Source organism: Antennarius striatus, chromosome 7 (assembly GCF_040054535.1).
Source record: "Antennarius striatus isolate MH-2024 chromosome 7, ASM4005453v1, whole genome shotgun sequence".
Classification (NCBI taxonomy): domain Eukaryota; kingdom Metazoa; phylum Chordata; class Actinopteri; order Lophiiformes; family Antennariidae; genus Antennarius; species Antennarius striatus.
In genome coordinates this window covers 4983752-5011598 of record NC_090782.1, presented here as the reverse complement: position 1 = coordinate 5011598, position 27847 = coordinate 4983752, and the positions used below count along the sequence as shown (strand labels likewise).

The following is a 27847-nucleotide window of genomic DNA, read 5'->3' as shown; positions in this document are numbered from 1 at the left end:
TAAACAACAAGTTTCATCTGATAAGAAGCAACGTATTTTCAAGTGTCAACCAAGGCAATCAACTTCAGCAGTCAAAAATGCATTGCAGATTTAAGAAATCACATTCTAATAAAGACTTTTTTCTTACTATCAAAAGCCACAATGCTTGAACAATCAGCCCACCATCCACCAACACACACACACAAAAAAAACAATGATCATTTGGGTTTTCGTAAGTAGCAAATACTGTTAAAATACTGCAGCCACAAAAAGATTTGAGCAGGTTTTGTATGAGAGAAAAGTAAAGACAGAAACAGGATGAAGAGGGAGGAGAGGGACATGAAGGAAAGTGAGCGGATCAACCGAAGCGAGTGACTGATGCTTCATGATGTCGCTCATGATGCACCGTAAAACATTTTTCTCTGGCTCTCCCCTCCTTGTATAATTTTCCTTATTCTGTTGTTGATGAAATCCATCGCAGTTGTCATGACAACTCATTGGCCTGACAGCGCCAGGTGAATGTCTCAGGCATCACAACAGCTCGCTTTGACCAGGGGCTGAGTTGAAGCTGTCTGTAAAGAAGAAGATGACAAAAGCATAAAGAAAGATCACAACATTTGAAAACATACGATAAAATATCTAATTATTAAAGTATATAAACTTTAATGGACATGTTCTATAATGGTAACATGTTGCGGTGTTGGATTACACACATAAACACGTAAATAAAAACAGAGACATGTACCAGACAAGTCCAGTGACTTATTTCTGTTTTGGGGTAGTCTAGGTTTTTTCACGGGGGGTTTGCGATTTGGGGGCTTCTCAACGTTATTAGGGCTTTCCCTGTCAGTGCCTGAGTTCAGTGAGGACAAAAAAAACAAACACAGATTCACAGTTATATACAGACACTTAACAAACAGATCAACAAACGTAACAACATAAATAGGAATATGTTGCTTAAACTGTTTGAAGAGTCTGCGACGCGGGAAGGACAAGTTGTACCTGCGTCACAAGACATGGCCTTTCTGTTTCTCTGTGGTTTCACCGGTGCGTGGAGCCTCAGGCCTTCTTCACCTGCATATTTATCAAAGAAGAATGAATTAATGACAATCCTTTATGTACACGATTATTTTGGCCACTTACGATGTTACTCTACTCAGACCACTGGAAAGATCAACTTGAAAATCGAGGGATTTGCCTCACGACTCAACTCTCTATTCACCACAACGGGATGAAGTCTTTTAGTGCTGCAATATATAACATTTCCTTTTCGTGGTCTATCTTCTCATTACTTTATTCATTCAGTTTATCTGTCTTGTGGGTCACGGGTCTGCTGGAGCCTATCCAAGCTGGATACGGGCAAGGGGCGGGGTACACCCCAGATGAGACGCCAGCTCATCGCAGTGCCACATGAAAGACAAACAACCGCTCACGCTCACAGCTATGGACAATTTAGAGGGATCACTTCGCCTACACCGCATGTTTTGGAGGTGGGAAAGTGAAGAAAACCTTCCCAGACACAGGGAGAACATACAAACTCAGCGCAGAAGGGAATCGAACCTGGAACCTTCTTCACTGACACATGAAGCCCACAGAACCACAGGACCAGCAAAGAGCAGAATTACAATTCTGAGCTCCCGAAGTTGGACATTTTCTGCTCTTTGAGTGCCTTAAGTTACTGTCCGTGAATTTCCCACCCACAGAACATTTCTGCCAAGAATACTCTTGTTATTGTCATATGGTGATTGGATGGTTGTAATAAGGGCCATGGTATCCCATGCTGCCACACTTCCCTTCACAGGACTCTGCAGGAGGTGTTGAAACTTCCCTGCAGGCCAATTCATTTGAGTCTTCAAATTATTCTTGGTTCAGCTCCTCTTCTGTGACTTCAGAAATTTTCCTCAGGAGACTTTTCGAAAGCCGTCTGCCTCACAACTTTGATATCAAGACTCCAGAAGGTCCTCTTTGCTTGTCAAGCGGACAATTCTAATAGCACAACTTCCTTTTCCCCCATTTACTATACCCTGAGCATAAGCTGAGCTAATCCACCACATTTATCTTTCTATATTTATCTTTAAATCCGTGACCCTTCCTGTATACTTACGACCACTTGTATTTGGCAGAGACATCACAAGAAAAAAATACTGTAACCCCAAAATTAAACCACTTCCAATATAAGATGAATAAGATTCAAAATCCAAATTTGTTTGCGAAACTAAAGTAAGACTGACATGTGATGATTCTAGTAAAAGGAAAATGGAAGCAACCGAGCTAATTAAACTACATACATACAGCGTCACATTGTTACTACTGCTGAGGGATTCTCTGCTAAGGTTGAACTATTTCCAACCAGCAACATTTACTGGGTGGTTGTCAGATTGATTTTACAAAAACCACTGATTTCCATGAAACTCAGCAAAAGGATGGAGAACCAGGCCAGGAGAGAATCAGCATAAAATCACATTTAAAGAAAATGATCCAAGAATCTTTTTCCCCTTTTTAATTTTTTTTCTAATATTTAGTTTTCTAGTTTTCAATATTATGCAAAAAAAATAAAAAATTTTACCCCACATGGGATGACAGCTACACAAATGATTGCTTGACCCTGGGGGAGGTATGCCATTCTAGTTACACAGCAATACTTATGCTGTAATCATAGTGAAATCTAAACAAATATCCTGTTGTATAAGTCTGACAGTGACATGCCACAAATGGTAATGCAGTGAATACAATGATGGACAGCATACAGTCTTTATTTCTAGTAATGTATCGTAATTACAAAAGAGAAAAAAAGTCAGAAAAGTAAGAAAAATCTGCTACTTTGGAGGTGAAACTGGTGCTAGTTAAATGAATTATAGTAGATGAGTTACCTTGACTTGCAGCCCTGTCTGGTAATCCAAGAATGGCTTTGCAGACAGGAGGCGGCACAGGAGGAGGAGGCAAGGTCCTCTCATTCAGCGGTTCTTTTGGAAAACTCACAAACGTAGACGTCTTTGGCTGTTTTTAAAAAAAAAAATTTGTACAAGAAAACAGAAAACATGAACAAGCCAAAGAGACAAAGACAGTTACTACTGTCCCATGTGCTGTACATGTACAGTCACCACTGATAGACTTGTGAATACTGTAGATTGTTTCACAGTCGTACCTTTTCTGGAATGGGAGGAGGATGACTCTCTGTGTCTCTTCTCTTTTCTCTCTCTTTCTTTTCCATCTTTACAAGATCGTTCTCCGTTTCTCCCTCCTCTTCTGTACCTGATTAAAAACAAGCAATTCTTCCCGTTTATTATGGTCTGCACACACACTCAGGTAAAGTCTCTTAACATGCAGCATATAAAGAGTGAAGTACCTGGTAAAGTACCTGAGCTCTCCAGTCGATGCCTGTGCCTCAGCTTGGAGAGGTTTGGTTTGCTGCTTTGTGGAGGGGGTTCTGGCTTTGATGCACATAGAGGGACTCGACCTCCTCCGCTGCTTCTCCATCCTTCAGCAAACCCCCCCCCACGGTCGTCAGGTCCCGTTTCTCTGTCGCCCTGCGTGTCCTGCAGATGCCAGTCTGGAGCCGCTGCCTCTGTGCTTTTCAGCAGACTTGTGTCGTGTTTCGGAGAGGGCGTCCTGTCCGACGGGTACGGCGGCAGTGGTCTTTGCGCCAAATTAAGGACCTGGGCTTGTTTGTCTGGCTTCCTGCTTAGATGTCTGCTGTCAGTCCAGTGATTGTCCACCTGTACGTCCGTTGGCCTGCTTTCTGACCACGACCTGTCCAGCTGCCTGCCACCCATCCACTGTCTTTCTATCTTTCTGTCAATCTGCCGCTGTGTGTGTCTGTCAACTGTCCACTGTCTGTCCTGGTGTTTTTCCGGGTGTCTACTCTCAGTCCAGTACCTGTCTGTTTGTCTGTCTGTCGTTCTAGGCTCCCCAAGACTTCTCTCCTGTAGCTTGTTATCAAACCTCTGTCTCTCTGTGTGTTTCTCTCCATGTTGATCACCCTGCCTCGGTTCCGTCCACAGCTTGTCTGCATGCAGCACCTCTGTCGTCCTCTGCTTATCATCCACCCAGTACTTGTCTGTCTCTGCTGGCTGCTCAAACACTGCATCTATGTCAGGTTTCTGTCAAAACACAAGAGAACGTAGAACAAAAGATCACACCGTGTACCTCCTGTAAACTTAAAGCTAGTGGATCACACTGACGATACCTCTCTGGGAGAATAAAAGGGGTGCTTGCTTCCTCCCATGCCTGGGTGAGGGATGCCCTGCACTGGTGGTGGACTCAAAACAAGAGTATTTTTCCCCTGGTGATTGTTCATTTTCCCATCAGCCCCTTCATTGGGGGATCCAGCTCTGGCTGTGTATCTCGGAGGCTGAAGGAGTGTGTACACATTCTCTGTGGCTGTCCTGCGAGTCGGAGGAGACCGTCTATTCAGGGCTATATCCGTTAGTGGTGTGTCTGTTTGTGTGTGTCTGTGTGTGCAAATACACACCCTGTGGGTGCTGTACCAACAGTGTGACACCCGTCCCCATAGATCTCTGCCTCAGGCTCCAGTCCTTGATTGGAGGAAGTTTGGTTTCGATTCTTACGGAAACCGAAGATGGCCAACATGTTTCTCCTCTTCTTCCTCCTGAGTGAGTGAGCTTTGTGCAGGGAGGAGAGTTGACTGGAAGAGGTGAGAGAGGTTGAATGTCAGCATCTGTCTGCTATTTTAAGAGTACAATGAATAGTCAGAGACATTTTTAACTGCTTCTGCTACATCGGAGGGTTGCTAGGAAACACATTTTGCGAAACAATGATTTACCTAAATGGAACTTTTTTATATTGACAGTGTAATCCCATGGAAAGCAATGACTTTACCCGATGATCTGTAATGGAGGAAGATTAATTTGAAAAGTTGTGATTGCTGTGCCAAATTACAGCCTGACCAAACTCTGACCATCTGAATGTTTAAGGGTGACACTGGGGGGTTAGTATGTTTTAAAAAAAAATTTTTTTAATGAATATCATAAGACAATGCACTCATTTTCAAAAAATGCTGATTTACTAATCTGAATGACATACGACATCTGACCAAAAAACATACAAAGTCCTTTACTGAATAGCATGTACTACCTAACTAATCAATCCTGTCTTTTCATGCTACAAACAGCCAGCTCCAGCTCCATTAATCACAATCAATGTTTCACGTGATATCGTGGGAAGCGGACTCAATCAGTTCTGAATATAAAACCAGCAGGCAGGATGTTCCAAAAAACCCAAACTCCGTGCGAAATTACTTCAAAGACAGATGGCACGCTGGTCAGAGAAACACACACACACACACACACACACACACACACACACACACACACACACACACACACACACACACACACACACACACACACACACACACACACACACACACACACACACACACCTTGTGGTATATGATGAGCAATAAGGTAAGCAGTAAAAGTATTTACCTCAGGAAGGACGTGAGGATTCCGAGGCGAAATAATCACTGATTTAGTCTGTTAGGAATGCAATTTTTTCATACTTTGTCCTTCACTATAGGAATTTATATAATCTTTTTGGTTATTTTATAATGCAAAGTTATATTAATGTTCATGAAAATTATTAAGTATCTCAAGCCCATCAGCCAAACGTACCTTTCTTATATTTCAAATGAAGTTTTTGTCACCCTTAACTGGTTTCATTGTAAAAGTGTAATTACTGCAGTAATACTGTGTCTTCCACTGTGTGTGTCTTTACATTCTGAGACAGTTTTAGGCAAGTTCATGCAATACACACATATTAGTGAAATGGATGAACAATCCCCTCAGTGAAGAAACTATTGTATTTTCATATTTATATTGTGAATTTTTGGAAAATGAAACCTAAAAGATAAACATTTTCCTCTTCTTGTAAAGGTAGTTTTTTCAGCAGCGAACTCTCTTTTACATTCATCAAACAATTTTCTAAATCAGTTTCTGCTGGTAAATGTTTTACCATGCTACAGCGATTTAGAGGTGATGCACTGGTGAAATACCTACCTCAAGCAAATCTGAGGATTAATCAAATTTCTTTTAAGAAAAAAAAAAAAGGATAATTATAAATGTTCATGGGATGGGATTTGAACTTCAAAACTTGCAGGTTGCTTTGAAAATAAATATGAGTTTTAGTTGAAATGGAGGTGATATTCTGTGGGAAGCCGTACAGAAAGTCCTACCTGTCAGGCAGAACTCGTTTAGTGTAGAAATCTGGGAGTCCATCATCAAGAGGGCTTATCCCTCCATTTTCACTGCATGGCTACACACACACACACACACACACACACACACACCACACACACACACACACACACACACACACACAGACACAAAAGAAATGAAAAAGTAGTCAGTTGAGTTTCACTGGTTTTCATTTGTGAATGTGTTGGATGGAATAAAACCAATGGGTTACAGCAGCTTCAGGAGGACAACATACAGTCGTACCTCTACTTACGAAATTAATTGGTTCTGGAAGAAATTACGTAAGTAGAGACGCGTTTTCAATGCAAATGCCCTAATTTGTTCCAAACCCACAAAAATTCCGATATAAATGTTTTATAAAGCATAAAAATGCATCAAAACATGTAACAAATACATGTTACGATTAGATTATTACACAATAAATGACAGTTGTGCATAACGTAAAAAACAAAGAATAAAGAATAATAATGACGGTCATGTACCTTTTAACAGCTGTCCTCATTGTGTTTTGCCCTCTTTGGTTCATGCGCTCCTATCTCACGATGCCGAACAACAGAGTGAATTCCATCCTCCTCCTGAACTTCTCCCACCACCCACGCAATGCCTTAAACTCCTTAAACTTCCTTTTGTTTTAACAACGTGGCGATTGTAGATTTTTGGCCATATTCTTTGGCGAGATCAACCAAAGCCGATAGAGTGTTTTTATTCGAGTATCAGGCGATACTGCGCTTTTACATTACGTAAGCCGAAATTTCTTTCGTAAGCAGAGGTAATATTTTCCTCCTGAGAAATTTCGTAAGTAGAAAATTTCGTTAAGTAGAGACAGCGTGAGTGTTGACCCCCACTCATTACCTCGGCAGGGACATGCCCTCCTTTGTGCCTCCGTGGCGGCCTCGGCCGAACTCGCGTCACATGATGGAGTGGTAGACCCTGTGTGGGCAGCTCCGACAGCCCCTCCCAGGATGCTGACCGGGATAGTGGTGAAGAGTACGATGGTACAGAGGGGGGTGGGGAGGAGCTGGAGTCATCACACAGACCTGATATAAGTGAAGAGCAACGGAAGAATTACAGATAATGTGGAGCTGAGGATGAAGACGTGGGGTTTCTCGGGAGTCTGTCAACTTTCAACTGTACTGATATATCCTGAAATATACTGTAATACTGCAGATGCTTCTCAGCTCAGTTAACTGGAAAAGATAAAATAATTCAATGGAGTCCTAATGGAGCTACAGGGACAGAAAAAAGGGAAACAGAGAGGAGGATAAGAGGAGGACGAGAGGATGTACTGACTCAGCCTGGTGGAGACAGGTCGGATCCGTCTTGTTCTTGAGCTGTGCTTCTTAATGGCTATTGTGTCCTGGAAGACAAGAAGAAAAGACTTTCTGTCCTGATCCCTAAGAGATAACAAGATAAATGACTGGCAGGATTTGTGGCACAAAGTTTTACCCATAGTTAACAGGGGGAAGTTTTTAGCCATGACTATTCATTCACTCATCGTCAAATGCCCGCTTCTACCGTTGTCGTGGGTCACGGGGTGCTGGAGCCTATCCCAGCTGACTGGCGTGATGCCAGTGCACCACGGAGCCACACGTAAACAGACGTGTACTAGGGTCAAATTCCAACTTCTGTACACTCAGGAACCGGATAAGACAGAAAGACGAGGGAGAAGGCCAGTGTGAGTAAGACCATAAATCAAAGCTAGTGCTTTGATCAGAACACTAGCTCTGATCTTTGACCTATGCAAGTAGGTCAGGGTAAAATTTTGAATTCAGGGGTGTCGCAGCCTTGGTTCTAGTTGATCTCCCAATACAACCGATACAAACAACAGGTCGAATTTGAAGAGCAATTCTCCTGATGAGAAAGGTCTGTCTGAAGAACATGATCACCAAGCAACATGTTGTTTGTTTCACGTGTAACTGCGAACATTGAGGCAGAAAAGGCCATGTACTGTACCGCTACAGGGCAGAGTGATCTGTGAAGGAGGAGTATGAACGGATGATGACTCAACTGACCCAGATTCATGAGATTATGTCTGAGAAACAGTTTCCTGCTGCGGTCTGGACTGGCGTCCTGTAAATACACTGCTCTGTTGGTTTTAACAAATAAAAGCAATTTATTGTTCACTCAGCTTGTTTCATAGCAACCATGTGATTTTGTTTTAGGGTTCCTATTTCACAATTTGATGAAAGAAACAGACAATATTTTGTCGGTAATTGAAGAAGATGAGGTTGTACGAAGACTTTATCAGAAAAGCAGAAAAGGCCTTCAAACAAAATAGGGTAGGAATTAGAAATTCCTTCTACCCATTCATCAAAAACATATCAGATTTTTTTTTTAAATGTATGAAAAATGATAGAGAGAAGATCTCAGTACTTGTATTCAATCTGGTACCTTCCAGGCCACAGAGTACAGGAGTAACTAAATCAATGTCAGGAAATCTGTCAGATACTTTTGGTCCAGGGTATCACGTATCACAGTGATTTGATTTGTGCCAGTAGGAGGTATGGAGTACAAATTATAGACCTTTAGAAATTTAGACTTTAAATCTTGTGCTTTAATCAAGTCATCAGTAAAAGGCTTCTAAAGGCCAAGACACAGTTGAACTGGAGACACATCATCCATCAAAGAATTACCAAAACGTCTCCAGTGGAGGAGTTATGTATATTCAAATTCTGACCTTCCGATCAAGAAAGTCTGTGATGTTTTAAATGTCAGACCTGAGAGGAAAAGCCATCTATTAGTCAAAGTTTGCCCAGAATGAAACAGTTTTCTTTGGTCTGCTGTGATTAATAGGGTGAAAGGAGAGAGTCGTCACGTTCAGTTGACCTCCTGAGCACTGCCAAGGTGCCTTTGAGCAAGACCCCATCCTCTACAAGTTGGGCATAACCCATAGATGTTCTACCTCTCGTTATTTATCTGGATGCCTACAGGGCCCTTGTGTGTGCATGTTTCAGGGCCTGTAGCTATATACTGTATATGTGTGGAAATATGTCGGAGTGGAAAAACGATTTCCTCACGAGGATAACAAGTTTCTTCTTCTTCTTCTTCTTCTTCAGTCACCACATTTGTTTGAGACACAGAAAATAAAAATCAAAAAAGTCACCATTTGAGTTAATTATTATACAAAAACCTCCAAAAGCAGTCTATCACACAGGATCTGGTTTTGGAGATAGCGGAGGAAGAGTAGGATAATAGATGGGAGAGCTGACGTGACGTGTTGACTCTGAAATTAAATTATACAAAGAGATTTTCAGGGACTGTCCACCCAAAACAGTTTTTAATACTCACGACAAGACAAGTCGTCCAGAGGAATAATGATAGTGAATAACGGATGTGCTTAAAAACCAGCAGCAGGACAGACTGCCAGCAGCTCCGGACACACTCACTATGCTGGTGCTGAGCTCCTCGTCTGTGATGTCCAGAGAGTCTCTGTGTCTGTTGTACCTCCAGCCCATCCCCTCCTCACCCGTCCCCTCCCAGTGTTTGACATGGGACACCTGCAGAGTCTGAGACAGACAGACAGACAAGCTCCGTCACTTTTATCTTTCCACAGACCAATAATGTCCCCTACAGTTAGCGTTTTACATTTACCAGCGTCTTATGTGTGGCGTAGAGCTCCTGCAGTATTTGATCCACGATGGAGTTGGTGAGATAGGAAACCACTGACAGTTTGACTTCCCTGCAGAGGATTGGGTGGGGGTGGTGGGGGTGGGGGTGGGGGCAGATGGGAAGAGGTTTGGCAAATAGTGAGATGAAATCAATAACCCGCTCATCAGACACCGCTCCAATGCCGCTCTCCCTTTTCCCTCTCCACATCCCTCCCTTACTCCAAGGCTCTGTGAATGTCCTGCGCCGCTCTCTCCATCAGAGCCGTCCGGATGGCAGAGCGAGGGATGGAAACGCGCTCCGAGACGGACGAGAGCGGAGGACTCAGCCTCTCCGCCGCAGACGAAGATAAAGGGCAGAGCTCACGACAGAGAGCCACCATTGAATCGACGATAACCTGCGACAGATGCCAGAGATTAAGCAAAATGGGTCAGCATTGATAAACAAGTGATGAAGTGAGGATCCCACCTGGAGCTCCTTGTCTGCAGCTTTGGCAAGTTCACCAGCCAGAGAATCCAGCCTCTGTCGCACCGGCCCGTCCACCGACAGCACATGAGCCAGCTCACACAGCGACGGGTACAGCTTGAAAGGACACACTCGCATAAAAACTTCCTGAGTGACAGCGATGTAAATATTCCTCTGCAGTTCATTTCAACTCACAGCACGAGAGTTCCTGGCCTCTTTCAGCACTTGTTTAGCAGCTTGGATCTCCTCCACGTCTCCGACGCCTCGCAACACACACACCTGCTGCTGGACACGCACACACAACCGCTCCATCACCTTGGAGACAGACAGATGATGGAGTGTCACCAGCTTTAACAGAAAAAATGCGGCGCTCGTAAACAGTGAGCACTGATGAGTTCTACCTGTTCAGCAGTGCTGGTGACCAAACCTTGATGTAGCCGCAGGGCCTGCTTCTGAGAGAAGCGCTGGGTCTGGTTGTTCCTCACCAGAGCACGCTGGATCTGTGCAGCAAAGACGAAGACGAGAGGCATCAATATGTTCCAGCTATTAAAAACATGAAGGAGGAAAAAACAGAGTAGAGGAGGTGATGATGATGATGATGATGATGCAACAGGCAAATTGTTGCAGAGGAGATGGAGCGTCATGAAGCAAAATAAAAGAAAGCAGAGAAGATATTATGATATTATACAACCAAAAAGCACAAAATTATACCTTCCCTTAGAAATGAAAAAATATTTCATGCACCTCCTGTCTGTCTTGAAGGAGAATAAAGCCCTGCTTAAACTACAAGAGATGTAAAATCATAACTGATCTGAAATTTGAATTTTTCATCAGGCAAGAGAGGAAATTTCATCTCTCCACTTTCAGACATTCCCGTACAACAAATCAGAGAGTAACGGTGCATAACTTATAGAATATAATTACACTGTGTCAGTGGGAACACAACTTCAGGTGATTACTTCTGTGTTTTCGCTTGGAGACCGAATGCGTATGAGTGAGAAAAACAACGGCAGAAACCCTGAATGTGTGAAAGAGAAAATCAGCACACGTTTTTTTCTTTTAATCCTGGCACTGACTAAAAAAAAAAAACCAGACAAAGAACAAAGTACAGGAGAATTTTCTAATCTGGTCAAAATGACATAGTGTGATTGATACATGACAACCTCTAAAGCCTCAAAAACTATTTATCTCACGAATGCCTGCAGAACCTTGAACTGTTAATGTGTGGATGATTGGCCTTCTTTGTTTTAATTAATTTACAGCAAAATAAAATTACAGAATCTTGACCTGAATCTTAATGTGTTTATTTCCTCAGGCTGATATGCTGTTCTTTAATGTTTGTTTCCCTCTGAATCTTTTTTTGAAGAGTATCAAATGATGAGATGCAAGCAGTGCAGCGATGTGATGGAGGATGCATGTAGATATAAGCCTGCAGAGAATTGTCATCCTGGATATGCATCACGCTCTACTTTATGAAGCTTTATATTATGTGCCAGCTCATTGTTTATCTTTGCATAATGTTCTCACTGTGCTTATAGGGTAATTTTTTTTTTTTTTTAAATCACCATATGCTTCTGCGTTCAGTAAACAGTAGATGTAGATGGACGAAGCAATTGACTATCTGCTGGGACTGGAGGAGCATTTAGCAGCTAATCAGAAAGATGGTTCCATCAGGAGATGGAGACATAAATCAGGACAATTTTTTTATTTTTTTATCATACTTTCTCCAGCATATATTTGTGTAAAAATAATGGTTATAGCAGCTATGAGTACTCCTTTGGATGATTGCAAAAAATTCACTTTCAAGTTCTGTTTTCTAAAGTACTAATTTCAAATATCAAAAATGGAGCTGAAAGCTGCTTTTGAACATGCATAGACCACATGATCTGTTGCCCAAAAGATCGATCCAAAAGAATCTCCATCAGGTTTTATTTCTGACACATCAATGGCTTTAATGCCAACCTTGGTCAGTGCCTGCTCTGTCCTCTCAGGGGCGCTGCGGTACGCCTGGCTGATGTCACTTAGAGGTAGAGGCATGTACTGCAAGGTGAAATTACTGAGAGAAGAGAAATCAGAAAAGGAAACAAGACCAGAGGAAGGGTGGGGTTACTGAAGGAGACAATGACCGGCGTAGGAAAATAAAGTGGGTTACAGGTTCAAAGGTTAGTTAAGGTTAATATCCCCACTGGACACAGCTCATCCCAAAATATCCCTGCTACAACATGCAGAGAGTGAGTAACACTCTGATCTTTTTTAACCATATCATCCGTAGCCTGCAGATGGGTCTGGACCATTTAAGATAGCAATGTGGAAAGCAACAATTTGCTCGGCTCATGTTGCAAATTTCAATATTCTTATGCTCTAAAATGGGAGATAAATCCACGATGGCTTCTTAAAATAAACACTTGCCTTACAACAGATATATATGGTCTCCTTCACTACATATTAGTTTGCATATGCAAAATGTGTATTGTGAATATCTGATGTTTTAATGCTCTTACTGTTCAAGTGCCCGGGCTACATCTAGAAATCCTGCTGCGGAGGTGTTGTTGCGATCCCATGACACACTCCTGCAGGGCAAAGTCATGAGTTTGGCTGAATACAATCCTCCATACACAGCAGGAGTTATGCTGCAACGAAAAACTATGTGCATAACAGTTTTGCCTTCACCTAAGTGTTGTGTTGATCTGCAGGGCTTTGCTAAGCATCTTGGCTCCGATGTCTTCCATGTTGTTTCCGCTCAGGTCCACTTTTCTCAGGCAGGTGTTGCTGCCCAGCGCGTTTACCAGCACGGTGCACCGAGAGCGTAGGCGAGACTCGGTCAACGACAGAGACTGTAAAGCCTGAAGAAGAAAAGGGGAAAGGAAGGCTGAAGGGGTGTCTGCGCTGCGTTAGAGTTAATGTGTCACCATAAATTACTCATGAAAGAAAAGAGGTGATGATGCAACAAGAAAGAGAGTGCAGGGAAGCTGAATGAAAGTATTCGTAAATGAGTGTTATAAAAGCATTCTTTTTTTTATTCATATATAAAGCACTAGTGTTATTAAAGAAAGATGGAAAGAAAGATTTTTTTGATTTTTAATTTCAAGATTTTAAAATCAAGAAAGAAAGAAAGAAAGAAAATAAAAATAATGTGTCCAAGAATCCACAAAGTCAACTTAAAAACTTGCTTCTTGTTTAGATATAAGACATCACTCAAATCATTTTCAATCAGAAGAATGTTGTAGTTATGTAGTTATGGATTCATATTTGCAGACTTTTCTCACTCACACATTCCTCCTCCTGAATGAGCTGAACCAGCTTCTGCAGGACTTCATCCAGAACCCTGCAGACACAAACACATAGACGAGGCCGGATGAGTTGGCACGAGTCATTACCTGCTGCCAGTGAGCCTTCAGCCTGAGGAGCGGCCACTGCTTACCCAAACAGAAGTCAGGATCAAAAACACGCACATTCCATCTGGCATATGTGGTGCCCACACACATCTGTTTCACACACAACCACAGACACACACACACACACACACGTAACTGCAGCAAAGCGTGACACGGAACAACCGGCAGCACCTGTTTTTGATGTTAAAGTTCTTGCCCAGATGAAGGTGTTTGAGGGACGGGTGTCTGGTGAGGGCTGGCAATACTGTGAGCAGGTCTGCATCCAGACCTACACACACACACACACACACACACACACACACACACACACACACACACACACACACACACACACACACACACACACACACACACACACACACACACACACACACATACACACACACACACAGCTCAACATTGGTTGATTCATTAACAGCTCAATCCAAAATCTGCTGTTAGAGACAGAAAGTCACCGAGGGATGTGCTGATGTGTGTTGAGATGAGTTGATGTGTGTTGATGAGTGGATGTGCTGATGTGTGTTGGTGTGTGTTGACGTGTGTTGGTGTGTGTGTGTTGACGTGTGTTTGTGTACCGTTGTCTGAGATGTCCAGCGTGCCGATGGAGGAGACTCTGGGGAAGAGTTCCTGGATCACAGCCGCTCCTGCAGACCTCAGCTGAAGACACACACACGCACGCACGCACGCACGCACACACACACACACACACACACACACACACACAGCAACCAACAGATGTACATGAATCCACGTCATTTTAGCTTCAGTGTCCTGGGAATTGTTCTACTTTTCCAGGGAAAAGCTAATGTTCTGCAGTGTGGACGTTTGTTGAACAGTGGCTTTTGTTTCACTAGTGATCTGAAGTCAGTCTGCTTGGTGCTAAGAAAAATATTTTCTGCTTCCATATTAGCTTTGCATGTGTTTTTTTTCTTTTTTTAGGAGGCTGTACAACCTGCTTATCAGTCTAAGTAATAAACTACAAAGCACTGAACCCTAAAAGCTGTTCCTGGGGTGCTGCTATGTGTCTGCCCATCCCTCCACCATCTAAACACTACCATCCATTAATGCCATGTCTACAGGCTCTTTGTGTGTGTGTGTGTGTGTGTGTGTGTGTGTGTGTGTGTGTGTGTGTGTGTGTGTGTGTGTGTGTGTGTGTGTGTGTGTGTGTGTGTGTGTGTGTGTGTGTGTGTCCAGTGTATGTGTGTTTATTATATTGAGTGCAAAGCGAATTTCCTCTCAGGGGATTAATGACATAACTTCAAACTTGTATCTTAAAAAATTTACTTTATCCGACCCAATTTTTTAATGTGTTTATTTGAGAACTACTCATCAGTTTGTTTGTTTTTTTACTTTTATATTTTCCCGTACGAAACCCATCATCAGCTCATTAAATGTGATCCCCAGTGGTTTGTGCTTTGCTTTCAAAAATTAAATATAATAATAGCTCCCATTTAACCAGATGCATCAGCAAAAACAGCCTTTATTAAATATTTTCACACTGGGCTCATCCCACTGTATAACAATTAAAACGGCTTTGAAACAGCACTTACTACCACGGGAACCTTTGACCTTCCACATGTGTTCCAGCTGTTCTTTCAACCCTTGATACTTGATACAGCACTGTGTTGTTCTCAAAGCCCTTTGGTGCTATTTCCCATTGAGATTTGGGTATTTGTAGTCCATAATTGGTACAGACGTTCTAGTACACTATTCCAGCCACTTGTTTGTGCCTCTCCATGTTCACAGATCCAGCTAGCATCTTGCAATGTAGATTCTCAATTATCCAAGTCATGTTTATCCACTGGACTTTAATAAAGTTTCTTGAAGACGAACTGAAGAAGCCTCTTGGATAAGAGGTAAAACCTCTTCAAGAGACTTTCTTAAAGTCCAGTGGATTGATTGAAACAGCGTTGGATATCAGTCCAGCAGGGGTTTGCCCCTCCATGTTGTTTGCTCCTCGTCCTCCACACCCTCACCAGGTTTCTGCTGCCCGAGGCATTCCCTCAGCAGTTCACCCTGTGGGGCTATCTTCATCATGTACTCTTGGATTTTTGATGGTTCTCCCTGGACTGTGGCCTTCATGCTCATGAGTCCTTGGCGTCTGTATTTCCGTTTAGTGTAAAACCCCAGGATCTCCTAGGTTTATACATTTGTTGCATTTGATGCTAACTTGGGCAACTGGGCAACTCTTCAAGGTTGTTAATATTCTGTAGATCTTATACAGTCCCAGACATTCCAGTACCCGTGGTAATGTGCTTTCTTGCAGTCAATCCAGCTGGTGCACTGATTCGTTTTTCTAGTTTTACTCATTTGCCTTAGTCGTCTTAGCCACCTTGATGCCTTGGAGGAGCTTCCATGTTGTGCAGAGACAGGTTTTCCAGAAAGTATCAACCCAGACGCAGGGAGAACTCCACACAGAAAGAGGTCAAACCCACAACCTTCTTGCTGTGAGGCCAGAGCGCCACCCACTGCACCACCGTGCAATTTCAAGCTGATTTCATCGCAATCAAAATTCCGTGATGATATTCTACTTCTCTATTACTGTAATCTTGCCAGGAACATTAACAAACTTGTCTTTGTTTTGTCACGGATATAAATTGACCACAAGCTCTGATATTACGTGTGAACATTTCACAAGCTTACAGTCGAGTCAACAGGATAACTTCATGGTTTCCAACGACGTTATACTGCATGAACAGACCTGTTCCTTTAAATAAGCGCAAAATCCACAGTGGATGATGCAGAGAACACTTACCTCACAGCCACTGATATCCAGATGAAGGTCATTGATGTGTGGATTGGAGGTTAACCCAGTTAGCAGTGCCCTGTGGAGACAGGAAGTAGCAGTGATAAAAGACAGGGAGAAGCAGTGGAGGATATCAATAAGCTTTGATTCTGCCGAGTGTGGATAAAAAAGAATACGGGCTGACGTGGGGCACACCTCAGAACATCAGGGGGCAGCTTCATGGAGGCCAGGCTGACGTAAGTGAGGCTGAAGGCTGAGCTGAAGAACTGACGAAACATCGGCAGTGTGTCTTTCACCTTTCTGTTGGATAAAAAAAAAAACAAGGAATGACAGAGGCTCCTCTCATTGGCTGAGACGAGCCACACAGAACAGGAGTATTATTGACATATTGGGTAAACATGACCGCAGTATTGAGCATGAAGCACTGACACAGAATGAGAAATACTGTGAATATTCCATTGGTGTAAGAACAGGGAGCCGACCGGCTCACATGATGGATAGTTCTGCTTAAATATTCATGAGTCTTATCTATGGAGGCAACGAAGTGAGTTCTAGCTTTAAACGGCAGTAGACATACCACGGAGAGGAAACACAATGTTCCAGTCATTCCAGAAAGCTCATTTTCTGATTTCCCATTAAGTAAGAGATGGAGATAATGAGGAAAAAGAGAGGAGAGACAATGGGAGGGACAGTGGATGATTAGAGAAGGAGAATGAATCCTTTAAGGTGAAGTAAGAGAGATACATACTCATATCTGACTTAAATGGGGTAACTAGGGGAATAGTCTCCCTCTAGCCAGGAATGTGCTTTCCCTCTTGTTCCTACAGTCGAATGCTTGAATGCATTGTGTTAAATGTTAAACATGCGGTCTGATATGAAAAGGCTGTTTTTACATTCATGTGTAAATCGTTTCTGATTGTAAGAAGTGAACCTGCAGGCATGATATCACAAATAGTTAAGAAACTATTTCTGGTTAAATTTTCAAAATACGCAAGTATATTCTGAAGACCTCAGCTGCACATATAGCACACAGAGAATGATATATACACACTGAAGCAGGAGGGCTCTTGTTTTCAGGAGCAAATCTGAAATTTTTTTTTTTTACCTGAATATGGAATTTTGTAATGAGGGCGATGCATATGTATCATTTAAAGATTTATAACTCATTTTTTAAGAAAAAAAAAAAAAAAGTCAGAAAATCAGTGCGCAATTTAAGAACAGGACCAACCTGTGAGAGAAGGAATTTTTGGAGAGATTCAGAAAGGAAAGATCGGCACAACACCCCCTCAAAAGAGCCCCAAATAGCTGCATGAAACATAAGGTGGAGAGAGTCAAAGTGGGCTGAGCGTGATCCGAGTATTTTAAACAAGGTACACAAACATTTGATGGGCCGCGTCGTGACACTCACTGAGTCCACGGTGCAATCTGTGCCTGACAGATCCAAGTGTACCAAGCAGTTGGGCTGAGACAAGAAAAGATATAAGTTCTGGAAATAGAAAGAAAAGAGAAAGAAAGAAAAAGGAAGAGGCATCATGTTAAGTTTGAAAAGTAGCACAAACAGCGTGTGTGAGCAGCGTGTGCTTTTGTTTCTAGATGGGTTGCGTTCCCTCTGACCGATGAATCCTCCCCCGAGAGGACACCGGGATTCTTGCTCAGGTCCAGGTGCAGCAGGGAGTTGGAGTACTCATCACTGGAACACAGAGCCTGAGAGAGAGACACCACTCCTGATGGAGAGAGACGGATGAAAAGGACGAAGAAGGGAGGGTGTACAATATTAAAAGACAGAAAGAGAACACTGAAACATTTTGTGCCCTTACATTATTCATAGACATCTGCAGGTATCAGTAGACGAAATGGGAAGAAGTGCATATATCTGAGTGCTTCAATGTAATATTTAAATTCTCCACAGGGTACAAGGTAAACAGAGACAGTAACAGGAGGCATGCTGCTCCATCAGCCGCAGCTTCATGAAAACACACCATTTGACCGACTTCCAGCTGTTCTTGTGATTTACTGTCACAACAGAAAGTCTGTTTGCACTTTATTGATGTTACTGAACTGGATTAGATGGGGGGGGGGAAGAGAGAGAGAGAATGAGAGAGAAGAGGACAGGCCAAACCTTTTGAGGTAAGTGACGTCTTGGAGAGATTGAGGAGACGGAGTCCCTTGCTGAGGCGACACACCTGCTGGATTAAGTTGGACACACCTGCCGGCAAAACGCATGAGAGCTTTGATTTGGTTATTCTTTCTTGGTTCAATCTACTGTATCTTATAAATAATGGAATTAAACAACTGTATAAAATGTCAAAATAAAATTGACATTTTATAAGAAATTTAACTCACTGGCTGCCATTAAAGTCTAAATTGACTCAATTTGTTGTTTCCAGTAGGGGGATTAGGATTACAGTCAGAAAAAGGGAAACAGTTGGGGGGGGGGGCAGTCTGGCCTAGTGCCTCTATCAATACCATACTTCTACAAGCTGATCCCCTGTAGGTGACAGCCGTACTGCTTTTGGATGAGAGATCATCATATATTATGTGAGACGAAGACAGGAAGAGACAAGAGAGACCAAGGCGAAACTCTGGGAGTCAGACAAATGGAGGTGGCTCACAATGCTACAGAGAACTGGTGTTTTTAGTGAAACCTAAGCAAAGAACGGAAAATGCAAAACTTTTAATGATGAAAAAAAGAGTCTACTCTTTGAAAATGGTTGGCAGCTAATGAGTTAAATCAAACCCTTTTGATGATCTTTAATTACACCTTGGTTATCCAGAGAGTTGTGTGCCAAGTTCAAGGAGTGGATGACAGAAGCAGGGTTTTCTGAGAGAGCAGCTGACATCTTTTGTGGAAAGTCTCTTTGAGGTGGATCCAAAGAAAGAGACGTGTTTGTAAAACAGACAGCATTTAAAAAGGCACAGTGCAAACACATAGCAATGGCATTAAAGGAGGAACCCACCAGGGGTAGTGGACAAAAAACAACAACAACATGTAGTAAATCCTGAGCTAGCCTGACTTTTAGCATCTAGTAAAGGTGAGCCCTACAACAATGAATGCTTTGTTTTACAGCTTTCTGTACAAGTTAAAAAGTGTTGGCACTTGGACAAAACACAGTCCAGAATGTTTAACAGGTGAAACTAAGATGGAGTTGTTATTTAAACTCACGATTTCAACCCTGCATTCTCCAGAGTAATTTCCTCCAGGCTGGAGGACTTGCTGACTGTGTGTAGGACCTGCTCGGTGACCTCTGAACCCTTAACAAGAAGCAAAAAGTCATATCTTTCACCAGTTTTTAAAAAAAAAAACAAATACACCAGAGTGGTTTTGACTTACTATACGAAGGTCTTTGCAGTACAGCTTAGTGAACCAGGTGTTGTACGCCATTGATGCCACAATCACCGCCAAATCCCTGGAATCGTGCAAAAAATATGTAAATGAGGAGCGATACATTGGGAGTGTTTTGACGGTGGTTTGTCCCTCACCTGCTCTCCAGATGACTGAAGTCCAGCAAGTTAAACTCTCGGTTGTCCTGGGAGTGATAGATGGTGTCCACATCCTAGAATCAACATCATCTATGAGTCTCTCAGCTGCACAACATGACTCCCTAAATATGTGCACGGCGCTGTACAGTACGTAACACTCAAAAGCACTCACAGCGACAATCTCCCAAAGCCCTTACCCATTGCACTTCCTCTTTGCAGCTGATGCCATTATAGTCGCACAGAGCAGAGTACGTCTCTGAGAAGCCTCCTGAGAGAGGGGGGCAGGAGGAAGAAACAAGACGATTAAAAAAAAAAAAAAAAAAACTGAGTTGATGTGAACAGCTGCTTCCTTCAGCAATAGCAAAAGAAAAACTAGAGGCGAACGCACACAGAAACGTCTTTCAAAATTATCAGTCTTTTATTTGTGCAACAGAACACTTTGAAGGAACATCTGGGATGCCATTTCTGAGGCATGTGAGCCAACTTCCTCTCGAGTCTGCCAAATTGTGTGCATGCACCCCACTCTTCATGTTCCTGTGTGTGTCGGACTGCGTGTGTTCGCATGGCGGGAGTTTCTATGTCCGGTGATCGTGTCTCTTACCACAGGCCCTCTGGGTTTCCACTGAAGTCTCTGAGCTGGGCGAATACTTTCTGCTGCCCTCCGAAAGGTCGCTGTCTGAATGACAGATGGAGGGTCTGCAATGATAAAAGGACCGGAAGCCGTATGGAATCATTCACCTCATGATAACTGGGCGAATAAGGTCGTTCTTCTTTAATCTATCATTGTACAAATGGGGGTTACTACTCCTTTAGGTGACACTTACGCAAATATGGAGTTGTTGAATATACGAGATAGGGCGAAATTAATATGGCCGACCACATGATTGAGGTTTTCACGTGACTCAAACCTCAGGGAGTAGCTGGACTTGTCAGTGTCGATAATGACCTGCACAGAAAACGGAACTTTAAGGGGTCGTATAAAATGATGGAAAGAGGGGGAGTAAAAACTTTAATTACTGTACATTAAATCCCTTTAAATGAAGCTAAGGTAACACAATATAAACTTCATATGTCTAAAAATTTTAATATTAGGAACTACATTACTTCATTAACATCCAGTAATTTCAAAACTTGTCCTATGAAGACTTGTTTTACATCATTACAACATTCACCATTCATTGTCTTTGAAATGTCTGTTGACGTAATGAAGCGCTTTATAAATAAAAGCTGATTGATTGATTGATTTATTGATTGATTTAATTATATACCAGCATCTATGTTTGGAGATTTGATTACTATATGAATGACTCTTGAGTAAACAGTGTTGACTGGTTATTTTTGTGAAAAGAATGATACAAATAATTATAGAAAATTTCTGACTCGAAATTTCATACAGTCCCTACACAGTTTTTCTTGTCACTTGAAAGGAAAATATTTATAACAGCATGTTGACTGACTCATACCATTTCAATAAAATATGGGTTTTGCGCAACTGTTTCATTAAACAAATGTCCAGAAGTTCAGAAGTTATACTAAAATTCACCTGATTCTCAGGATGAGAATTAAGAGCTCGAATCTCCAGGAAGTTAAACGTGGTTTCTACCTGTTGTCAGAGAAATTGGCAAGGTAAAGGTTTCGTTATTCACTATGAAAGAAAAGGATTCATACACTTAAGTAACTGGAAACTGGGGTGAAAAAAATACCTTAGAGGGAAACTTTGGCACCAGAAAATAGAGACGCCATGTTGTGAGGACCTAAAAAAAGGAGGGTAAAGCAACATGAATGAAGATTAAAGAAAAGTTCACTGCACAATTGCACTCCCCATGAGGAGAATATAGTCCCAGGAGTTTCCATGGTAATGTTAAGATGGAAATATTCATGTATTGATCCAGCTAAAAGCTCTGTGTGTCAGAGACAGGTTGTCTAACATTAATAGGTTACAGTAACATGTTGCGAGCCAGGCAAAAGAAATAATGACACATTGCAATGTTTTAATCACATTCCCATAAATGTAATCACATTAGTATTCCATTATGTCTGCTGTGGGCAAACATGAAAGTGGCTCTTATATTTAATTTGAGACACTATGACAGTGTGGCTTTGGGCTCAACAGTCAATAATTCCTTGTCATCCAACATCTCCTCCGGTCTTTAATATGAGAAATTAAAGGGAAGAGCCGCCCCTATTTGGTAATAAATTGTGTTTTTATTTTAGTGAGTCAACCATGGTATCTGTTCCACTGCCAGAAATGCTTGTCATCCCAGGTCCGGATGCCAAATTTGCATTTTTGCTACACTACCTCTGCTAAATTGCCATCTGAAGTCTAAACTGTATGGGATCATTTTGAGTGCAATGCAAAGTTGATAGGAATTTGGACGTGACTGGCAATCAGAGAGCAAACAGAAATCTTATTTGTGCCTCTCCAACTGAATGAGCATTTCTGAGCCTGCACCCACTTACTCTCAGCGAGTAAGCATTTGTGTCACGTAGCTATTGGATACATCTAATTCTGTCTTGATTGCTATTCAAGAGAAGCAACCGCTCTTTATTTATTTAATCTTTTTTTTTTTTTTTCAAAAAACACTAAAAGTGTTTCTGACCATCAAGGAAACAAAAGAGCCACGATTCTTTGACATCAGACTGCTCTCCACCAGCCCCGAGTACTGCCCTCTGCTCTTTCTCTTCTCCTCTTCTGCTCCGTCACTCCCAATCATTTACTCTCTGATGGCTCCCGTAAAACATTCCCTCAGGACAGCCGGCCTCCTCCATGTGCCTCTCCCCGATGAAACGCAGTAATTAAATTACAGTTCTTCCACTATGCTGTTGTGTTTTTTGGAGAGAGCAGCTTCAGGTTTGTCTGAACCAGACACTGACAGACCCTTAAACCCACGCAGCGAGTCAGGCGTCTGAGTTGTTGACACTCAAAAAGTGGTTTGAGACATGAGTGGCTGAGAAGAGTGAGGAGGACGACCACATTTGAAGGAAGAGGTCAACTAGATAGGACTGTATCACATGTCAGGGATGACTCAGGGTGATGGCTGGGAGTTAAGTGGAAGTGAACCAGTTAACAGGTGTCTAGTAGATCAAGCTGATGGAACAAGGAGAGCTTCAGCATCTAATATCAGACTTGCACACAGACCACACACATCATTCATTATGCATGAGCTGGTACGGGACAGGAATGTAAATCTCTTAGCCTGAGGGGAAGATCAGGTCACGTGACCTGCAATGACCGATCATGACACCTAATCTAAAAGAAATCCTGACATACAGCAACAAAACTTTCCAAAAAAAAAAAGGCTTTTGATTGAACTCCAGTCTATCTTTGCGTCTTCTCTGCACACTCAGCAGGAGAGAGAGGGCTTCCTTTCCTGTTCAGTTTTTAAGAGGCAGCGGTCAGTGGGACATGGATTGGAAATGGATTATTGGAAAGAGGCATCCAACAGATAGAGACATCAATGAAAGTGAAAGACATGCAGGGCAATGAAAGTCAATAGTCTTTAAACAGTGGAGGAAACACATTGGCACTGCCGCGTTTGGATACAGAATACAGTTAAATCTTGCGTGTACAGACGTACGGTTGAGTCGCTGCACTAATAGAATCCCTCAATCAATAAAACCCACTTTGCACTGTGACTGTGTTCTCCCAGTACATGACGGCTGCGCTTTCATTCATATATAGCAATCAAGCAAATAAGAGCATCGATCCAGGGTCCACGGTGTATGAGCTGGTCGTCCCAGTTTTGGGACTGCTTCATTCACTCAAAAAGAAATTTCACATCTCTGCTCTATATTCTCTAATGAAAGCACCCCTGAATCAAAGGCTGCAAGCTGCTCAGCCCCCTGCTGCCTCTGCAGCGGGGCTCACAGACTGCTACTCCCATAGATAGCGTCTATCCAATATTCACCCGCCAAGCTGCCAATGGGCCCAGCAGTTACTTAGCAGTGACCTCATAATCAGGCCTTTTTACTGTTAAATCACAGAGCCTCTACCTCTGCTGTCATAGATCCATTAACAATGCAGTGGATGTTCACATCAAAGGTGCTGTACATACATGATGCATCAGACTGCTTAGATAGCAGGATTAAGGTGTTCCTTTACAGCTGCATCCCAGAGTTACTGTAGCACAGAGGCTCATTAAAAACAGTCCACAGTGAACTGGCTGGATCAGCAACTCACCAGTATCCTGTCTTCTGTTTTACCAGCTTTGGTGTCCAGCTTTATACCATGAATAAACTTGATGGATGACTTATCAACAATCTTCTTGATGCTCTCTGTGGATGAAAACCACAACAGATGTGTGTATATTAGAATAATGCATACAAACACTCTCCGCTAGCCATCAGTTTTGCAGGTTTCATAGCATTTCATACAAATGCTTTATAGCCAAGCATTTTTAAAATCATGCTGCTATCGATTAGACCCATTGGCACTATGTTCCAGACACACTGGTTTCAGTATTAACTGTGTAATGTGGTAAAAAAGAAAAAGAAAAAAGACTGAAAACCTGTCACAGGTAACTTATCACGACAGCCTGGTCATGGATCTGTTCTCTTGTCATTCTCTTGTCATTCCTGTCACCTCATTTCCTGTCATCTCATAACAGTCAAATCTCTATTACGTTATAAAAAGGTGGTAATGAAAATCAAAAATTGAACAATTCCACATGAAATTAAATGACCCTGCCCTTTGGATTGCCCGGCTTCTTTTTATGTGTTCATTTAACACCTGAGCGATACACCAGTCTTTTCATTTGAACACATGTGCTGATTCTAAAATAGTCCAAAGAGCTTTTAATCTGTGCAATGATTCCTGATGATTTTAAGTTACTTACAAATCTCTTATGTCCATGTCACACTGACGCACTGAAGGGTTTTTATGTTGTGCTTCAAATGCCACAGCATTTATATCGAGGTTCCTTCAATTAATCACTGACTGACTCATTCTATATGCCTCACTAAGTTCTGTGTGGAGCTCCAGTCCCCAGTGCTTGAGTGTCATTTTCCTCCTCTCAAAAGCAACATGACACATGTGAGCATCGGTGTCTTGCGATTCACTGAGAACTGTTCCCGTCAAACAGCATCACGGTCACTGCAGGGACCTCAGACATCCATGCAGGACATAACTTTGCTGCCATGCTAGTGACTTCTTCACAGTGGGGACCCTCAACACTGGTTTCTATGTCAGAAACATACAGATGCAGGCAGGAATGACAAGATTCCTCCTCTCCGTTCCATTACAGTATCTGTACAGCATCCCCACTGACAACTTTATGACTAAATCGATACTGAAGCCAGGAAGGCTTTGGCAAGGGACTTGATCCAGTAACAGCAGATGGTAAAGCAAGTCTTACTCTTTATGGAGCCGTATTCTCCCATATTTTCAGGTGTATATTTGTCTGTGGTGCAGACTTCAATGTGGTAGAGTGAGGTTAAGTAATAATTCAAATTCTGCACTATTTTTAGAATTCTCTTTCATGCTCATTTTTACGTCTTCTCAAAAAATGTTTTAGTATTTTTTGCTCCAGTAACAATGCCTGTCAGCAAAGGCAGAACATTTGATCATCAATCAAGTCAGGCTCAGTTAACAATATTTGATTAAAGAATGATGTGCTTAACAATAAATCAAGTCTTTATCTTTATTGCTGATCCTTTGCATGGTTATTGGAGAATATGGTCATTCATGTTTATACATTTTTTCCACCACATTCAATTCAATATAATTTTTACTGACCACTGGAGTACCGAACTTAATAAATAGAGACCCTGAATAGCATCCATCATGTAAAACAGATGACACCGTGCCAACCTTCATTGACTAACTTTAACAGTGGAGTCCCCAAGCTTTTCTCCTCTGGCCTAAATTTACATAAAGGCTACATGCCCAAACTCCAAAAAGCAAAACACTGTTGATACAAAAAAGACAACAACCCTAAAGAAACAAGTCCACCAAGGCTTGGGTTTGGAAGACCTCGATCATCTTGGAGAGGTCATCACACCTTGTCTGACTTGAACCCCACAGAAAACCTCTGGTGGGATTTGAAGAGGACTTCAAATAAACACGTGGCTATGACAGAACTGGAGACCTTTACCTTTTGTAAGAGGGAAAAGACCCCAGAGGAACACTGTCAGGAGCCAGTTTCTGGATACGCATCTCATTTGCAGTGGGTCATCACAGATCAGGACTTTACTAAGTACAAGAGACTTTTGCTTAATGGACTAAATCATTTTGAGACTTCAACACTCAATAAAAATAACATTTCTATGATATTTAGTGAAAACAAACAGCCATTTAAACTGTCCCTGTTTGATTTGCTTACTATAAAAGACTGATAAAAAAAATAAATCAAAATAATTTTGCCATTAAAATGAATACACAGGGCAATTTTGATAATTTATTTCCAACTTAACTTTAACTTACTCCGTTACAGTATAACATTATTATTTTGTACGTACTGCTTCCACTATAAATGCAGACAGCAGCCATATCTGCACACAGATATTTTAAAAGAAAGTCTGGACTGAGTTTATGAGTCTGATGAGATAGACTGATGCTGTTCTGGGGGCAAACCTGTGCCAGTTTGCTTTAAGGCAACCCCCCCCCCCCCCCAGTGAATATGCCCTCTGTGATGGCTGCAGGAACCAGAGGTTGAAACACTGATCCGACAGTGGACAACAGCTTTTGTCCATCAGATAAGATATGCAGGCTGAAGTATCATTCAGGTGACCTTGTACAAGCCTGCAGGCCACAGGGGCCACGGTGGTCTCGGTGCTCCACCTGTCAGTCAGAGCGGGCAGGGCAGGAGGAGGCGGCGCAGCCTCCCGGCAGGTGACCGGGTGGAGAAACTGGATTAATCAGCGCGCCTAATGGAGCCATTTGTAGTAATTAACACAGTGGCGGAGTCAGGGGTATCCTGAACTCGGTGCGTGTCTGTGGTCCACGCACGTTGTTCAGTGGAAGGCAGCGTGAGCTGTTAGGGGGGGGATGGACACCGGTGCGTCCTGTGGTTTGTGTTACACAGGCATTTTTACTGGCAAGACACAGTGAACATCTGCCTTTATCGCCCCTCCATCTCCACTTACGCACGCATAAGCACATGCACACGCACAATCAGTGTAGCTCTCAGGATGGATACCAGGCTGCAGGACTGCAAAGATGAGTGAGGTCTGACGTATAAAGACGGGTATAAACACCCTGTGGGGATATTTATTGGTAAAAACGTGGAGAGAACAAAAAAAAAGAGAGACCAGACCCACGAGTAAACACCATTTCCACAACGCCCCTTTTTCCTCTCTGGCCTATGGCTTGGGGTGTTCAATACCTGATACCCCCCACCTCCGGGGCGCTTATAAAGCAAGGTAGAGTATGCATCTCAATAATTAACCTTTACATCAACTAAATGCATGAGGAGGAGGAAGAAGAAAGAAGACACATTGAGATAAAGGTGGAGGTGCAGCTGATGACCACCGTGGTGTCCACTGCGTCTGCTCGGATGCGGACGCGCGGAGGGAAAGCATCCCGGGAAAGGAGGAATACACGCCGCGCAAAATAACGCAAAATTACCAAGCGGCAGTTTTTTTTTTTTACCCACCTGTGATATCCTTGCTCACATTGATGAAACCAGAAGCAGAGATCTCTTTAGAAGCCATGTCTATTCTCCCTCCTGTCGCCCCCCCCTTCTCCTCCTCTTCCTCCTCTTCCTCACCACTCGCTCTCTTGTTTTCCTGAGAAATGGACAAAAAGGATGCTCTCTCCCCCAGGCATTCCAGCGGAGCATCCGACTTGCCCTGCGCTCTTCCCGGAAGGATCACTGGATGCCGAGAGGCTGGATGTGGGAGCGATGGAAAGCGAGGGATGGGGAGGAGAAGGAGGAGGCAGGGACGATGAGGAGAAGGAGGGGATCTAACGCGATAATGAGGCGGATAATGAGGCTCGGAGTGCGCAAGTTAGAAATGTATTT

General features: G+C 42.6%; 1 protein-coding gene across 2 annotated transcripts; it reads right to left on the bottom strand.

The window, feature by feature from the left end:
* LOC137598881 (capping protein, Arp2/3 and myosin-I linker protein 3-like) lies at positions 1–27666 on the bottom strand. 2 transcript variants are annotated; one of them, XM_068319412.1, is made up of 40 exons: positions 27479–27666; positions 24067–24161; positions 21590–21640; positions 21430–21489; positions 20711–20832; positions 20488–20582; positions 20084–20154; positions 19887–19960; positions 19738–19813; positions 19570–19658; positions 19168–19262; positions 18526–18612; positions 18021–18130; positions 17815–17892; positions 17635–17711; positions 16602–16706; positions 16416–16485; positions 14236–14317; positions 13832–13928; positions 13536–13590; positions 12936–13108; positions 12767–12835; positions 12228–12321; positions 10667–10765; positions 10461–10580; positions 10269–10382; positions 10022–10197; positions 9786–9873; positions 9581–9700; positions 7485–7551; positions 7047–7231; positions 6173–6252; positions 4451–4624; positions 4166–4364; positions 3326–4079; positions 3125–3231; positions 2850–2976; positions 982–1053; positions 725–832; positions 1–551 (listed from the first exon to the last, which is right to left on the bottom strand). In XM_068319412.1, exons 1-40 carry the CDS (start codon positions 27534–27536, stop codon positions 511–513), a joined length of 4614 nt encoding a protein of 1537 aa, XP_068175513.1. In that variant the 5' UTR covers positions 27537–27666; the 3' UTR covers positions 1–510. The 2 variants fall into 2 exon arrangements, with proteins under 2 accessions (XP_068175513.1, XP_068175514.1); XM_068319413.1 differs by having other exon boundaries at positions 3338–4079.
* Between the last annotated feature and the right edge of the window lie 181 nt (positions 27667–27847).

Excerpts from the sequence above, each read along its gene's own strand:
- LOC137598881 (XM_068319412.1), bottom strand. The coding sequence starts at position 27,536 with ATGGCTTCTAAAGAGATCTCTGCTTCTGGTTTCATCAATGTGAGCAAG. Across the intron at positions 19,814-19,886 it reads TTCAGTCATCTGGAGAGCAG|GGATTTGGCGGTGATTGTGG; the intron begins GTGAGGGACAAA and ends GCACGATTCCAG. Across the intron at positions 17,712-17,814 it reads CAGATTGCACCGTGGACTCA|CTATTTGGGGCTCTTTTGAG; the intron begins GTGAGTGTCACG and ends TGTTTCATGCAG.